The sequence below is a fragment of the Tenrec ecaudatus genome, chromosome 12 (genome assembly GCF_050624435.1).
Source record: "Tenrec ecaudatus isolate mTenEca1 chromosome 12, mTenEca1.hap1, whole genome shotgun sequence".
NCBI lineage: Eukaryota > Metazoa > Chordata > Mammalia > Afrosoricida > Tenrecidae > Tenrec > Tenrec ecaudatus.
Genome location: NC_134541.1, coordinates 70826546 through 70842727, shown reverse-complemented (window position 1 = coordinate 70842727; position 16182 = coordinate 70826546). Strand labels below are relative to the sequence as shown.

General features: G+C 49.0%; 1 protein-coding gene across 1 annotated transcript; it reads right to left on the bottom strand.

Moving 5' to 3' along the window:
• Positions 1-3955: 3955 nt before the first annotated feature.
• LOC142422712 (endothelial cell-selective adhesion molecule-like) lies at positions 3956-15088 on the bottom strand. The gene is made up of 7 exons (XM_075528004.1): positions 14992-15088; positions 10368-10552; positions 7235-7436; positions 6834-6989; positions 5400-5522; positions 4995-5121; positions 3956-4759 (listed from the first exon to the last, which is right to left on the bottom strand). Exons 1-7 carry the CDS (start codon positions 15086-15088, stop codon positions 4447-4449), a joined length of 1203 nt encoding a protein of 400 aa, XP_075384119.1. The 3' UTR covers positions 3956-4446.
• Positions 15089-16182: the final 1094 nt, after the last annotated feature.

Genomic DNA, 16182 nt, shown 5'->3' with positions numbered 1-16182 from the left:
AAGGAAACACAAGACTCTCACTGGCAAGCCCTGCTTGGCCCTTCTTCAAACAGCCCCGCATAGCCCCCCGCCCTCCCCCAATCCAAGCCTGCCAGTTTGGCTTCTGCCCACACTTCCCTACCATTCACAGAGAGAGTCAGTTCACAGAATGCACTGCCCAGCTGGTTGGTGGCCACACAGCGATAGGTGCCAGAAGACGCCAGAGAAAGATTGGTGAGAATGAGCTGGCCAGTCACTTCATCTAGAAAGTGATGAACAAATAGCCCTTTGCTTACTCAGTGAACAAGGAACATCTACTATCTCTAAAGAATACTTCATTTAATTCTTTACAAACTCCTGCCACGAAGCTATTAACCTCATTTTCCTTGTGAGGAAATTTGCTCAGAGAGAGGAAATCATTTTTTGAGGTGACCCAGACACAAAGTGTCAAAGGCAGTGCAAACTCTGAGGTCAATCTCCCCTACCTGCACCACTGTATTTGGGGAGGGTGTGACTGCATTCACATGAAAGGTTAAGAAACTGACAGTGGAGTTGGGAGTGGAGGTGATGGGAGTAAAAGGCTTGAAGGCGAAAATCTGTACACACCCCCCCATGCACCCACCCCCCACACACTTGGGTAGTTCTAAACAGACCCAAATATTTCCTAAATCCTTACCTTTGCTTTAGTAGACAGAGCACAATACTGGGAGGAGGAGGGGGGAGATGAGTGGGGCCTGGGTGATAAAGGGGTGTCCTGTGACTGAGATGGGGTGGGGGGGGCGAGAAAGGGCAGCTGGAATGAGCATCAGCAAGATAAGAGTCAAGGCTAATCACACAAGTATGGTTCCTATAATGATTAAAAATGGCCCATGCTGCAGCCTCGGGTTCCATTCTGGAAAATCTGAAAAGGATTCAGGATCCTAAAAATATAAAACAGATTCCCAAAATCAAACAAGTGGGGATCATCTGAATGCTCCCTGCCCTCCACTCTCCAAGAATGTCCGGTATACATTTAGGCTGAGAAATACTCCCAGATCAACCAGCCACAGAGTGTACAGGAATACAAGACAGGAAAGAGCAAGAAGCCTCAGAAGAGGAAGGGAAAGGATAAAAATAGGCTGGCTCATATTCCAGACCATATCTCTGTGTTTGTGGACTAAAGGAACCTACTTAATCCAAAGCCTTTCTGTACCCTCTTGAAAACCTAAATGAGCACAGATTTACTCAGATACACATGGAATTTCGCTTAGGATGGCAATGTTAAGATTTGTTGTGGATGTTGTCTTCTAGAATACTCTCTATTTCAAGGAAGTGATTTCCACTTTTGGAAATTCTGATTGTTAGACAATCCTCGTGTTGAATGTGTGTTAATGTATTATCTGCCTATTGGTCCCCGTTCCTGTCCTCTTTGCCCATCAGAGGGGCTCTAATGGCAGAGTGGTTAGGTGCTGGGCTGCTAATCTCAAGGTCAGCAGTTCAAAACCATCAGCATAGGAGAAAGATGAGACTTTCTACTTCTACAAAGAAGTAGTCTATAGTCTTTGAATCCCAGAGGAGCAGTTCTGCCGTGTCCTACAGGGTCACTCTGAGTCAGAATTGACTCCATGGCAGAGAGTTGGTTTCTGACGCCACCAAGAGAGATGAAAATCGGTACTACACACCAGCCCTCCAAATATCTGAATATAGCTGGCATATTACACCTCCTTGCTCACCTCTAAGTAGGTTCTAGTTTGGGGGTTGATGGAAGTTTGAAACCCAAAGTCATACAGGTGATACCAACAAACAGATACGGGACTCATATTCCTTTATGGCCACACCCCTTTTCTACCATTTATCTTGGTGCTGGACAGAATCTGAGCTATGAATGGGAGGTTCCCTGTGACATGGATAGTTGGAACCCTTAGACGCAAGACTCTCTCTGAGCCATATTGTTCCTCAGGTCTGAGGGCAGAGGCACTCGGTGCAGGAGGTAACTAAATTATGACCAACTAGATTAGAACAGTTGGAAAGGGGGCATTGCCGTTCCAATGGAATCCCAAGGGGATTATAGGCTCAGACTTGGATTCAGGATGTGGGGATATATAAGTGGGCCAGAGAAACGTTTCAGAGTGCATGGGTAACTAGTGGGACCCCAGCTAGCCTTAATCAGCACAGTAAAGTTGATTAGCCCCAACCCATTGGTGTAGAAGTCTGGTGGGTTGTTAACTTGGCAGAAGCAGGTATGTGAGGGGTGGACCTCACTCAATTTCAGGGTGGCCACCCCTCCTGTGGGAGGTTGGTGGTTCTGAAGCAGGCTGGTCCGCTTTGCCTTAGAAGCAACTGGATATAGATGACCATTGGTGAAGTAAAGGATCTGTGAAGAGGCAGATAAAACACACTTGTACCTTCCTGTTTCTCAGGGCCAATGATTGGAAAGACACCACCTCTCACCTCACCCCCCACACACCACCCCCAAATCCAACCCCCAGTGCCATCTCGCACCCCTAGCCATTGCTCTGAGCTCACAGGATGAGAAAGAGAGATGGGAGTTGCAGGCGGCACAAAGCTCCACTCCAAGGCAAAGTTGTCTCCAACTGAATTGCTGCAACTGCAAGTCAACTCAGCAGTCATGCCGACTGGCGTGCTCAGTGGCTCAGCAGTCTCCTACACCTCTGCGGACAGCCCAGGAACTGGGGACACAGAAGTAGCTCTCAGAAGATGCGTGGAGAGGGACTGGGTGAGAGTGCAGGCCAGAACCTGATCTGAGTAATGTTGGGGATCTAATTCATTATGTGCCGTCCACAAAAGAGGTTGGGGGTCACACATGAAGAGTGTAAACCCCTGCATTGAATCGCCTCGCTCCAAACCAAAAATTTAAAGATGGAAGGAACTTGGCCAGGTAGTTCTGGGTGAAAGGACCTGAGCCAGGTGAGGGTGTGTTTGTAGGGCAAGGAAAATAACAGCACTGTGTGATTAAGCCAGGGGTCTGAGAGGCCACATTCTCTACCCTGCTCCCATGCCCTCCCCTCTGCACGCTCGTCTCCTGCTCCAAGGCCTCAGTGCTACAGAGGGGTGACTACGCTGGGCTGAAGTAGCTCAGAAAAATGGGGTCTCAGGTCACAACTCTCGGTGGTTCTGCCCCAACTCCTCTCCTTACCAATGATGGTGGTGAAGCCCAGCAGAGCACCACATAGGAAAGGCCCAGGGAACGCGGTCATGGCTCAGAGAGACCTGCTGTCCACTCGTCTGTTGTTCTGTCTGCTTGCAAAGGTCTGGGTCTAGGAAGGGACCGCCCAAAGGGCAGCAGCCTTTTGCTGGTCAGGAGTGAGATTGGCTATCTCAGAGCAAACAAGGGGAGAGGCCCGTCCTCTCAGGGAAGGAAACACTCCTCCTTCTGTGAAACCCACTCGGCCTCTGCTTCTTCCGTGCATCCTTTCTCTTCCCCGTCTCTGCAGCTGCCAGGTCCTGGACAGGGGGTTGAGCTTAGTGTGGGCACCCAGAGGGGAAAGGGTCAGAACTGGAGATCAGGAGAGAAAATCACACTGAGGCAGGAAGGAAGGAGCATCGTTGAGCTAGAGCAGAAAGGGCACCAATCATCCCTTCGCGTTTCAGAGTTGGCCCCAAAGACCAGGCACACAATCTCACTTCAGAAATCTCAAAACCCCAAGGAGACACACTTCTTTCAATCTCTCTCTGTGTCTCTCTGTATGTGTGTCTCCTTTTATTGATTTCTCTTGCCGCACTACTCTTAACACATGTTGGGTTGCCATGAGTTGAAATCACTGGATGGCAACTGAGAACAGAATACTGACTCTGTTCCTCCACCTCTCCCCTTAGTCCAGCCAATAATCCCTGTAAGGATGGGAGGAAAGCAATCCTGAGGTGGTGAGCACGGGTCAAGGCTGGGTGCCGGAGCCTTACGGGTAGACAGTCTAGGGAGTCGCCTGGGATGCATCTTCCTTCGTCTCCATTTCTGGAACCCCAAGCGTGAAAAGTCATTGGACTCTCACTTTTTATACATGCACAGCTCATCTTTATTGATGTTTACAAAATCAAAATCACATTTCAAGTTAGCTTTAAAAAGATCTTCCCTATCCCCTGCCGACAAAAGCCAAGCAAGGCAGCAGGACCATTTAGATGAATTAATGCAAGAATCTGGAGTGAGGGCAGAGGATGACATTAGGGAGGGATGCTGGACACAGAAGGGGAGTCTGGCGGAGCCACTGACTGGCAATCCCACGAAGGCCATGTGGAGCAGCCAGTCTTAGGAATGGGGAAGGAGGAGGGTCTTCCTAACACCAGGCCCACCGTCTCTGTTCCTTCTACTTCCTAGAAGTTAGCTTCTCATGAGTCTCAATTTTCCCACAAAGAAACATGAGAGCAGAGGATGGTTGGTCTCGAATGTGTCGCTCTCCCAGGATTGACCTCTGTCCTAGGAGAGACCCTCTAGAAAGGAGAGAAACAGAAAGTCAATGAGTGGGTGGGCCATCACACCAGAGATCCAGCCTGATTCCGGGCAGGCATGACAGCCACAGGCCCCATGCGACCCAGAGCAGAGGAAGAAAGTCGGCCGGGGCTTGGTGACCCTGGCTGAAGATGGGCTTCATCCGTTCTAGGCAGCCTTGGTGAGGGTAGGGCCTGCGTAGACAGACTGGGCGTGGGAGTTAATGTGCCCGGCCTGGGAGGGCCGTGGGGTGGTCGAAGGGCTCGTGCTGAGGTGACAGAGGAAAGGGTTCCGTTCTTGGAGAGTGTATCTGAACCCTTGGGCCAGGGCAGGGTCTTGGGTACGATGGCATCCTCCCTAAATATAAATAAGTAAGAGATCAGAAAGTGCATGGCTTTGACAGACAGATATGTTTTGTCTTATCCATCCCACCCCAACCCAACCCACTTCAACCCTCCCCTCCCTCTCCCTCCAAGTCTGCCCAGAGGAATGAAACAGAAACCTTCCCATTAGATGGCAGCTGCCTGAACTCCTAGGCTCTGTAAGAGGAGCTAGGAATGCCCTCATTGTGGTGAAGACCAGGGACACTTACTTGATATCATTAGCTGGCTCCTCTAGGCCATTATTCCGGCGTAGATACAAAACGACCAATGCAGCCAGCAGGCCTAATCCAATCAGCGTGCCCACAACAGCTCCAGCAACCACTGCAGGCTCAGGCCCTGCAAAAGCCTTGGTATCTGTGAGGAGAGCCAGCGGATCCCATCTGTCTCCATCCAATCCCAACACTCTCTCTACTGCCATCATCTCTCCATTTCCATGTTAACATGGAGGCAGCTGATCATTCAGAACATGGTTAGTGCCCATTTGTACCCAACATTTATATAAACTCTGTCCTGTGAGAACCAGGGGAGCCAGGAAACAGATTACCCCCATTCTCCTGTAGCACCACCCCCACCACCATTGAACACTATCTTATCCACACTTGCCCCTCACTGACCTGTGCTCAATTCCAGCACGACATTGCACTCGGCACTGCCAGCAATATTGTGGGCTTTGCAGACGTAGAGGCCGGACATGAAGGGGGACAGGTTTGTCAGTCTTAAGGACCCATGACTGGGATCTGTGGACATAATTTACATAACTTAGCTCTCAGACCAGAAATCATATTTGCCACATGCTCCCCTCATGTCCTCTCCTTCACCACCCGGCCCCTGGCCACTGCACAAAAAATCCTGCCCCTCCTCCAGAATGTCATCTTTTAACCGCTGGGGCGTTGTTTGATGTGGGGAATGAGTGTAAAAACTTCTACTTCCAATTGCAAGATGCTAGCTCAGTATCCCCCTCTATGTCCACTCCGTGGTCCCTGCCAGCTGGTGTCTGAAAGGAGGCTAAAGAAATGGTGCATAGAAAAATGAGAACACGAATTCTTAAAACTTTCATTCATGGTGACAGTGCGGTGATAAGAAAGAAGATGGGATGGGTTGCAGAAAGACCTTGTGAATTTCAGCAGTTGACCTGAGAGCTGGAGCTCTCCATTCCGTCGTGCATATAGGGGAGGTAGTAAGTAAGATGACCTATCTGATGGTATTGGAAGGATGGCGTGAAATCATGAGTATGACAGTTGACATTTATTGAATGCTCACTCTATGCAAAAACTGTTCCAGCTCCTTTTTACTAACTTACTCAAGAGGAGTGCTGGTGGCATAGTGGGTTAAACATTGAGGTCCTTGCCACAAGGTTGGGAATTCGTACCTTTCAGCTACTCTGTGGGAGAACGGTGAGGCTGTTCTCATAAAGACGGAGTCTCAGAAACCCGATGGGGAAGTTTGGAATGGAAGGCAGAGGCTTTAGTGAGAACTAGGTTTCTCAACAAACATACGAGGTAAGTATGGGTCCCCGCAGAAGAATGTATCCTAAAACTGCCCGAAGGAAATGCAGAAAAATGAAAATGATATGGATATCACTTGCACTCAACAACTGTGAACTTTTTGCCACGGGAGGTCAGTCTCAGAGTGAAATTTAAAGATACAAGAATATTGCCCCATAAAGCACATTACCATTGCTAATTACTGACAAATTAATAACAATTCTGTAAAAGCATCTAATTCTCCCACCATATTTAAGTGGTGCAGCTTTGCACTGAATGTCTTCTTAAAGCTGGTGTGTTCAAAGCAGGGTTATTAAGATGTTGCACCGTGAGTAGCAAACCTGCAATGTGAATGTAGTGATCTAGAGCCATTAGGTCAGAGGGAGATAACTGCTCCTTTTAGGGCTCTTTCTCCATGCCTGCCACACCCTCCCCCATCATCCTCCCTCTCCTTAGCCCCATAGTTTTCAGTATTGCCTCCCCTTTCCATCCTGGTTCCTCTGGAAAACCTCATCTTTCCCCTTCCTCAGTCATAGTCTTAGTTGTTTCAAGAGGTTCTCTCACCTAAAACTGGTGTATAGAAGACCTGGGAGGATGGAAGCAGCCTCTCCCACTGGTATTTGGCAGCAGGCTTACTTCTTGGGGACTGGCAGCTCAGGGTCACATTGTTCCCCACACGGGGCACGCCCTGGAGATGGCAGGATGGAGAAGCAGGAGGAACTGGGGGAAGAGACACAATAAAAACTCCACTAAAGGGACCCCTAGGTCAATCCCTGCCCCTTGTCCCTCCTACCACCACCCCCACCAGCATGCCTTCCCCCCAACCCCCCATCACCACCACTGTACATACTCCCTTTTGTGGGTCCATTTGCCTGTCTTTCCCCCCAGTCCATTTGGAAGAAAGACCTGCCTGGTCTTCCCTGAAGAGAGGAGTTGGAATTACAACCTCTGTGCTTCTCACTTACCCAGCACATTCAGATCCAAGCTTTTGGAGCTATTGCCCTTAGTTTTGTGTTGACTGTCAACCAGAATCACAGAACAACGGTAAGACCCAGCGTCTTCCTCTTGGACGTCCTGCAGCCGAAGTGACAAGTTCCGGGAGGGTATGGAGTAGACTAGAGACACTCTGTGATTGCTGGACAAATTTTCTTTGTAGTAATACAACACCTGGTATGGGACACAAACCTCCCCATTATTACCCATATCCACTGTGTCCACAGACTTTCAGAAACTGCCATGCTGCAGATAACCCTCACCTGCAGCAATTCCTTCTCATCTGCCCCAGAACCCACTCTCGCCACCCTCTAATACCCCAGAATCTCCTGCACCTGAATAGTTAGAATTCTTCTCTACATGGTTTCTTCATCTCCCACTTGAGGCATTTAGAAGGTGACATGATGGGGGAGTAGAGATCTTATCAACAGGAGGCTAGATTTCAGGGAGAAACCCAGGTTTTATAGGGCCTGAAATGTACAGGAAGAGGAAGGGAGGTGTCTTTAAAAAAGACAAGAAAATGTTTTCATTTTTAATAGAAGAAAAAATGACTCCATGCTGATGCTTTCTAGGACCTTAGAAGTAGTAGCCTCTGCAAGTGAGAGGTGGTAAAAATGAAGTTTCATTCACTTTGGCTCAATCAGCCTGGGCATGTCTGCTGTGATGGCAGATAGCAGGTGGCAGATCATGGGAAGAGGTGTCGGCTCCTGGCCTCCTGTGATAGTTAGAATTGTGTGCCAACATGGCTCCCCTAGGAAGATGGACACAGAGTTTATCCTGTCAATCAGGTTGCTACTTGGTTGGAGGACCACCTAGATAAACGGCTTTATGAGGCTGGCTTCTCTTGCTCTTTCTCCCTGGAGGCAGGCCACACACACTCTGCTTCACCTTCCTGTTGACAAGCCACGCTGATGGCAGCCAGAGCCCTAGAAATGCAGCCACGAACATTGGATGTGAGGGACTTTTCATCCACTGGCCTGTGATCTTCCTGCATTTGGCATCATTGCATGTGGCTGCGTGATTGAGAAGAGGGATTTATGGACTCGTATCCGACTTATGGAGTAGGATCAGACTTACACACTTGATCTGGACTGGGCTGGGATGTTTTCTTCATATACAATTACTCTTTGATATAGAGCTCTTTCTTGTACCTATCTGCGTGTCTCTGGATTTGTTTCTCTAATCCACCCAGTCTAACACAGATCCCAGGGAGACACAGTAAGGGCAGGGGAACAGGTGACCATCATCTGAGAAGTGGCCTGTGACTGACACTCACTGGTAGGTACCCAGAAGCAAGGCAAATGTGGGTGGTTTGTGCTTTTTCAGTTTGCAAAATATGGGGAATTTTTATGGACTTTTCTCTTTTTTCTGTCATCGGTTTTTTTTATTGTTGTTGTTTTGTTTTGCTCTGTCCTTTTGTGTGCGCTTATCATTGTCTCTGCATGTCTCTCTAGATAACATAGGTGGGATAAAGCATCCGGATGAGAAAGCAAAAGGACCAACAGTTGTGAGGTGGACACAGAGAAGGGCAGGTGGGGAAAGGAGGCGAGTGTTAACAAACCAAGGTACAAGTGAGCAAGTGATCTAAAATCGATTGCTAGGAGGGCATAGAATGTGTGGTAGGACTTGTTCATGGGTCATGTAACCTAGTGGAATTACTGAAACCCGAATGAAGGCCTAATATGATAGTGGGAGAAGGGGAACGTAAAAGGAAATAGAGGAAAGAACTAGGAAGCAAAGGGCATTTATAGAAGTCTAAAAACAGATACATACTTATGCGAATATATTCATAAATAATGATAGAAAAATAAATTTATGTACATATATTTATAGATTTAGTTTCAAGGTAGTAGTAGACGGAGATTTGTCCCCTAGTCAGTACTCCCTCAATGCAAGAAAAATTTGTTCTAATAACCTGGCATGCCGTGATGCTTACTTTCCCCCAAAAAATCACTGAAGACAAAATGGGTACATAAGCAAATGTGTTGACAAAAATTGATAGAAACCATCAATTAAATGATACAGCATCTGGGATCTTCAAGTCTTGAAGATAAAACAAGTGGCCATTAAGCTGAGAAAAACAAAGTGCACATGGAAGAAGCACACCAGCCTGTGTGATCATGAGGAGTCGATTGGATCAGGGATCAAGCATCAAAGCCCCAGAACAAAAAAAATGATATTACTGTGAATGAGAAACTGTGCAGTTGAGACCCAAAGCCCATCTAGAGACAGTTGGACATCCCCTTACAGAAGGGTCACAAGGAAGAGACGAGCAGCCAGTCGCTGTACAGCACTGAGGAAGCACACGACTTTCCTCTAGTTCCTTAATGCCCCCCCACCAAACACTAGCATGACCCCAATTCTACCACACCAATCTGGCTAGACCAGAGCGTGTACCCAAGTACAGATAAGACACAGGGAATCCAGGTCCTATAAACCCCTCAGGACCCATATTGAGAGTAGTGGTAAAAGGAGGGGAACAGGTAGGTAGAGGGAGCAAGGAGAACCAATCACAATGATCTAAAAATAACCCCCTCCTAAGGGGATGGTCAACAGAAAAGTGGGTGAATGGTGACAGTGATCAGTGTAAGACATGAAATAACAGTAATAATTTACAAATTATCAAGGGTTCTGAGGGAGGGAGAGGGAAAAGGGAGGGGAAAATGAGGAGCTGATGCCAAAGTTTCAAGAAGAAGGAAAATATTTTGAAAATGATGAGGGCAACAAATGTACAAATGTGCTTAACACAATGGATGCATGTATGGATAGTGATAAGAGTTGTATGAGCCCCCAATAAAATGATTTTTAAAAATACAGAGCATATGAACACAGAATTTTGAATGTTGCCCTTTCCTCAACCTCCTAACTTCCACCACTCGATAATAAAGTAAAGCCTCTCCCTGCTTCCTCTGTGTTCGATGTGCTGGCTCTCTCCGGAGAGTTGGGGTAAAGAAAAATATTTTAGGAAGCCTGCAAGATCTGAATAGAAAGGGAAGCTTTGAGGACATTTGCTTTTCCCTGAAAGTCTTCCCTCCCAGTCTTTGCTCTGGCTCAGTTGCTAGCTCTTCCCCCACAGCCTCTATGGGATGCAGTTTGGCCACTCACCGGGTGCATTTCCTTCCCCTTCGGAAGCAAGAACCAGATAAACCAAAGAATATCCCCAGGCTGAGATGACAACTCCTCATTCAGGGTATACCACATGGGCAGCACCACCTCCGATCCCTCCACTGCTTGCACCCGGGACAGGCCTGCAGGCACATGCAGCTCCAGTTGGGCTCTTGAGGGTGATGCTAGGGGAAAGATGTAGGAAATTTGAGTGAGGAAGGCTGGCTCCTAGTTCCACCTGTGAGCCCAAACCCCACCACCCACAGACTGAGGAGAGGGTCAACACAGTCGCAGAACAAGAACGAACCGCCCCAGGTCCCAAAAAGGAGGCCTCAGGGATTGCCCAGGGCCCACGGCCCAGGGTTTTACTTTGCATCACTGTGGGATCATTTATTTTTCTCCCCAGATTCCTGGGTACTAAAACGAGTGTGTGCGCAGACTTCTAGAGAGCAGGGGAAGAAAGCCAGCTGCCATGCTCAGTCCTGATGGGCACGATTCTGGAAGACAGGAGATTCGCCCCCAGAAAGCTCCTCAATTTCATTGTGAAGTCTAAGAGATCTGGGCAGGGCCTCTCTGGATAAATCTTGGGCAGAGCTGAGACAAAAGTCTCCTAAGGATCAATGACAAAGCTTTCTCTGTGAGTGTCAGTTTTTTTTTGGTGGGGGGGGGGATTCAGGTGGGGGCTATTGAATCAGTGTTTGTACCTTTAAATCCAAGAACATTCCCGTGTTATTGTTTATACAAGTAATAGGGTTTAAAGGCTTCTGGGGGATAACCTTAGGGATGGACCCTGGCAGGCCTGAAGGATGCTGGGCCCCTACTCAGTCCTAGGCTAACAAAGGCCACCACTCCAGAGGCCTAGCTCTCCACCCTCTTGGGCAGCAGCTGAAGACCTCCTTGGACCAGGAAGTTTATCCTACCAGAATCCACTTCACCTCCACCAATTTCCAGGTATGCATCATAAGAGTCCCTATCCCCATTCTTTGGCCTATGCAGCACCTCTTTCCCATTTCCTGGTGGGTCCCTGTGGGCAGGGCAGGAAATTGTGTCCAGTGATAAGCCAGAAGACAATGGGAGGAGGGGCGAGCTGGACCTGAGGCTTTCTCAGGGAGGTGGGGGAGGAGACAGCACTGCCTTGAGGAGCCCATGAGATGCAGAGGTTTGAGAGGCCAGCTTTGCCTGTTTGCCTGCCCTGTGGGCTCTCCAGCTCCTCTCTGCAGCATTCCACCCCAATGGCGAGAACGTGTTCTGGACTGAGAAACCAGTTTGGGGCCAGGGAAGGGTACACGCTTCCTTCGCCATAGGCAATCCCCAGGCCCTACATTTATAAGTGCACTTTGCAAAGCCTAGAACCCCAGACCAAGGGCACTGCCTTCCTGGGGATACTGACTCAGCAACCCTACAAAACAGACTAGCACTGCTCCACAGGTTCCCCAGGACACCAGTCTTTAGGGCAGCACGTAGCCTCCACCGTCCCTGAGGATCTCTGGTGAGTGTGAACCCAACAAGTGGTTAGCTGCCCCACGCTTAATCCTCCCGGGCACTAGGACTCCTTGCCAAGCACGTAGGGTGGGTTAAAATCGGCAGTAATGGGGTGGTTACAGGGATCTGGGCAAATGTTTCCTGCCCCAAACCTCAGCTGGAAACTAGGAGCAGTGGAGGGCCCGATTCTTTCCCACTCCGGGAGGGTCTGTGGGAGGTCCCCACAACTTGTCAGCGCTTTCCATTCTCGGGGGCCCTTTTGCCACTGAGAGAGGAAAAGTGGGTAGACGGGTCTGAGTGAAGGGGACAAGAGCAGCCAAGAAAGGGAGGTTTCTGGCCAGCGAGCCTCAGTGTCGGTGTGTTAGACAAGGTTCTCTAGAGAGACAAAACCAAACTGCTAATAATTTTATACAGATATCTAGGTATATAACACAAGAAATGAACAGTTAAATTATATGCAGATAGACGGATATATAATACAAGAAATGAACAGTTACATTATAAGGCAGGACAAACAGCTCAGTGCAACTCACTCCCATGAGAGAGCTGTGAGGCATTGCCAGTTCTTCAAGTCTTGAGGACCTCCAGGTAGTCCTCTGTAGATATTTGTAGGCTATTCCAGCACAGGCAGCAAACAGCAAGGCAGGTCACCAACAGTCAGTCCCCAGCTCAAGAGAGGTACATTCTAATTTTGTGCCAAAGCAGGTCTTAAAGGGACCTCAAATTACAGCGACACCGTCCACAGATTAGGTGTCCCATAGGTAGTGTTGTGTGCAAATTGAGGCACAGAACAAGCAAGGCAGTTGCACACTGCTCCCATAATCAAAGAGCAAGAGAAAAGAAAGGCGAGGTTCGCCGAGTCATTTTTCTCTCCGCTCTTCAATTAACCCCACATGTGTTTATCAGCCAGGCTGGCACAATAAACTAAATATCTCAGTCGGGCAGCAGGCAAGGCCTAAAGGAGAAATTCCCTGCTCCCCAGGGCTCCTATTTTTAGTCTCCCTTTCTCTGAGAAACTTCCCTAGCAGGCTTCTCACGCCCCAGGGGCAGCTCAGAAACTCACAGGCTTGTACACCAATGTTCCCTGGGGCACTATTCACACCAGCCAAAAGGTAGAAACCACCTATATGTCCATCAGAGGGGAAGCAGGAGCCTGCCTTCTCTATAACTGATGTATCCTGCAGGTATGCAGCAACACCCACATCCCTTACCCATTGGACCCGGACAACTTAATAGCTGTGAGAGGGAAATAAGGGAGCAAATTAGCTTCTAGATGGTGTCCAGGATGCCAGACAGCAACCCAGATGTACTCCCTTGCTTTAGAGACCTCCTGCCCCAGCAGGAAGTGAGGAGGGAGTTGGAAATAGAGTGATCAGGGCAGAAGGGAAAGGGGAACTGAACACTGATGTTGGAAAAACAGAACTGTGAAATCGAAGGATCCGGGAGCAATTTCACCAATCCTACAGGCTGTCTTGAGCCTCACGTTGTCTTGGCATCCTAATGCCTCATCTCTCTCTCCTTTGGGAAGAGATAGGCTAAAGGGGGCAGGGGTACGAGGGAGCTAAGTGCTCCCCATCTCTGTCTTTCTCATTGTAACTGAATTGCACTCCAAGTCTTTGCAGAGTTTACTCCCTTGGTGGTCTTCAACCTAAGGACTCTTCCAAAAGTACCAATCATCCTCATTTCGATCCTTAGTTGGGAAAAAAGTCCAGGATGGGTAAAGGTGTGGGGGGAGGTCAGAGGCTTACAGACATCCTCCCTGAGGGCAGTTAGTCACCAGACTACAGGGTAGGTCTGCTCCCTGCTGCTGGGGACAATAAACTATTTCTCCTTGAGGCCTATGACCAAGCGTTCACACCCTACAAATAATGGTCTCTATCCATTGAGCCAGGTAACAGGCCAAACTGGGTCTGTGACATCCAAAGTTAAGTTGTCATTCTATATCTAGGATCCGCCCATCTTGTCACATGGATGCCCCCAATCCCTGCTCTCCCTATTGCATGTATGTCCCTAGACCACCCCCTCTCATTACTGTATTACCTATAGCACAACCCCTTTCTGTGACATTTGTAAGCACCTGTAATTAGGGGGCTTGCTTGTCCCCAGATAATATAAAAAGCCTGCGCTAGCATTAATGATCACGCTCTACCTCCACGTGGACCAGCAAGCGGGGCTGAGGGGAGTCTGCTACTGTGAACTGTGTCTGACTCCATTTATTTCAATACTTCTCTTCTATCTCTCATGTTCTCTATAACTTTACTATGATCTTTACTTATTATCGCTGTACAATTGTGCCTACCGGTCCCGTAATGATGTGTTAGGGCTGGCTTCCCCTAACATAAAGGAAACAGTGTATAATGGAGTTGGTTCCTGCTGGGTCCTTCCCATCCAAAAAAAGAGAAAAGGTAAGGATGCATTGACCTATGCCCTAACAGTGTTTCCCACACTTGCTTCTAGAAAGTTTCCTTCCCCTCTGACCCATCCTGGTGCTTTCGGTTGTGATAACCCATAGGAAAATGGATCTCCTGGGAGAGGGCACAAGTCTCCTCTGAGTATCTGAACCCCTCCCCCACTTCCTGTGTCCCAAGTGACTTCAAGATCACACTTCTGGAGCTCCCCCTGGATTCACAGGGCAGGAAGAGGGTAGGGTAAGAGGGAGCATTTGGCCTAGGGAATTAACTTGAACAGCAGTGCCCATAGTGAGTCTGGAGACTAGGGAATAATTCCTCTAGGTTTTGTGTTGGGAGTGGAACTGGGGCAGGTTCAGAGTTAAGTCATTTACCCCTTTGTAGCTAGCATTTCATCCAGCAGTTCACCTCATCCAGGCCCACTAGGACAGAGTGGGACAAATGTGTCCTTGTGTTTGTAGGGAGAGGAGGAGGTTGGCGGAGAAGAGGAAAATCGTTGGACAACTTGATCAAACATAATCTCTCCCCTAAGCCAGCACCCTCACTTTCCCCTACCACACATTGTGCTCCATTGGGAAGCCCATTCTGAGAGAGATCTCTACTAGTCATTGATGCCCTGAGGGGTTGCGGAAGAGGTAAAGGTGAGAGGTAGGAGCACCCAAAGACACCGCCCTTAGGGTCCGATTGTTCCCACACCCAGCCCAAGTCCTCCCCTGGTCCCAAGTTCCACTCACCGAGCGCACTCAGCCCCAGGAACAAAAACTGCAGGAAGGTGGCCACAGAGGGCCCAGGCAGGAGAGTCCTGGCCCAGCCAGACCGGGATGTAGTCATGGGAACTGGCTGCAGAGTGCAGGGACCAACAGGTATGGAGGCAGCAGCTTGGGCAGTACAGGAGCCAGCCAGGCCACTAAAGACTCCAGGGAGGACTCCAGCTAAAATCCCTGAGTGTATGCAGAGGTTAGGGTGGGACCAGACAAGGAAAAGGGGGTGGGTCATTCAAAGGGGCGGAGAGGTTGCTGTCCTCCCAGGCAGGGAGAAGCAAAGAAGCTCCAGTGGCCTGACCACTAGGGAAAGGAAAGGGAGGCGGGGAAAGGTGTGTGCATACGTTCCAATCATCAGAATTCCAGTTTCTACTTGGAGGAAGGAGGGTGGGGAGTGGTTAGTTGTGTCTTCTAGAGCTGGTCTGCAGGACAGTAAGATAAATGGACCCTTGAAGAGCCACTGGAAGCCAGTAAAACGAGGGCCAGGACGGGAGGGGAGTGTGGGGATTATCTGAAGATCAAGAAGCATCCACCTTGACATTGCTAAAGGCCAGGGCTCTGCCCCAATTAATCAGCTGGGAACTTGGAGCCATGTCACCTTTAGCCTATGCCGGGTGGCCTCCCTGAGGGTGGAGGGGTGGTGGTGGTCAGGAGTTGCTGTGTTCTCCATGAGCACTGCGCCTAGGCAGTGTGTGGGACAATGCATCCAGAAGGGTCCCAAGTGCCTTCTAGAACAACCCATTCTTCTAGAACAACCCATTCTCCTGCCCCATCAACCACTTTCCCAGAGCCAGGTGTGAGGGAGATGATGGGAAGTTTGGGAGAAAGTGTCTGCTGGTCCAGATTCTTGTCTGTCAAGAAAAGGTGCGACCACACCTGCTGACGCCCAGCCTCACAGCATCTAGACCAGCGGTGGTTCTCAACCTGTGGGTCGAACGACGACCGTTTCACAGGGGTCGCCAGATTCATAACAGAAGCAAAATGGCAGTTATGAAGTAGTACCTAAAATAATTTTATGCTTGGCGGGAGTGAGGGGAGGTTCACTACAATACGAGGAACTGTATTAAAGGGTACCGGCATTTGGAAGGTTGAGAACCACTGATCTAGACTAAACATTTGAACATAACAGGGATGGTCCCTTGAACAAGGGCCATGTCCTCCTGT

Excerpts from the sequence above, each read along its gene's own strand:
- LOC142422712 (XM_075528004.1), bottom strand. The coding sequence starts at position 15,088 with ATGACTACATCCCGGTCTGGCTGGGCCAGGACTCTCCTGCCTGGGCCC. Across the intron at positions 6,990-7,234 it reads CTTGGATCTGAATGTGCTGG|TTCCTCCTGCTTCTCCATCC; the intron begins GTAAGTGAGAAG and ends CTCTTCCCCCAG. Across the intron at positions 5,122-5,399 it reads CGTGCTGGAATTGAGCACAG|GGCCTGAGCCTGCAGTGGTT; the intron begins GTCAGTGAGGGG and ends AGGCTTTTGCAG.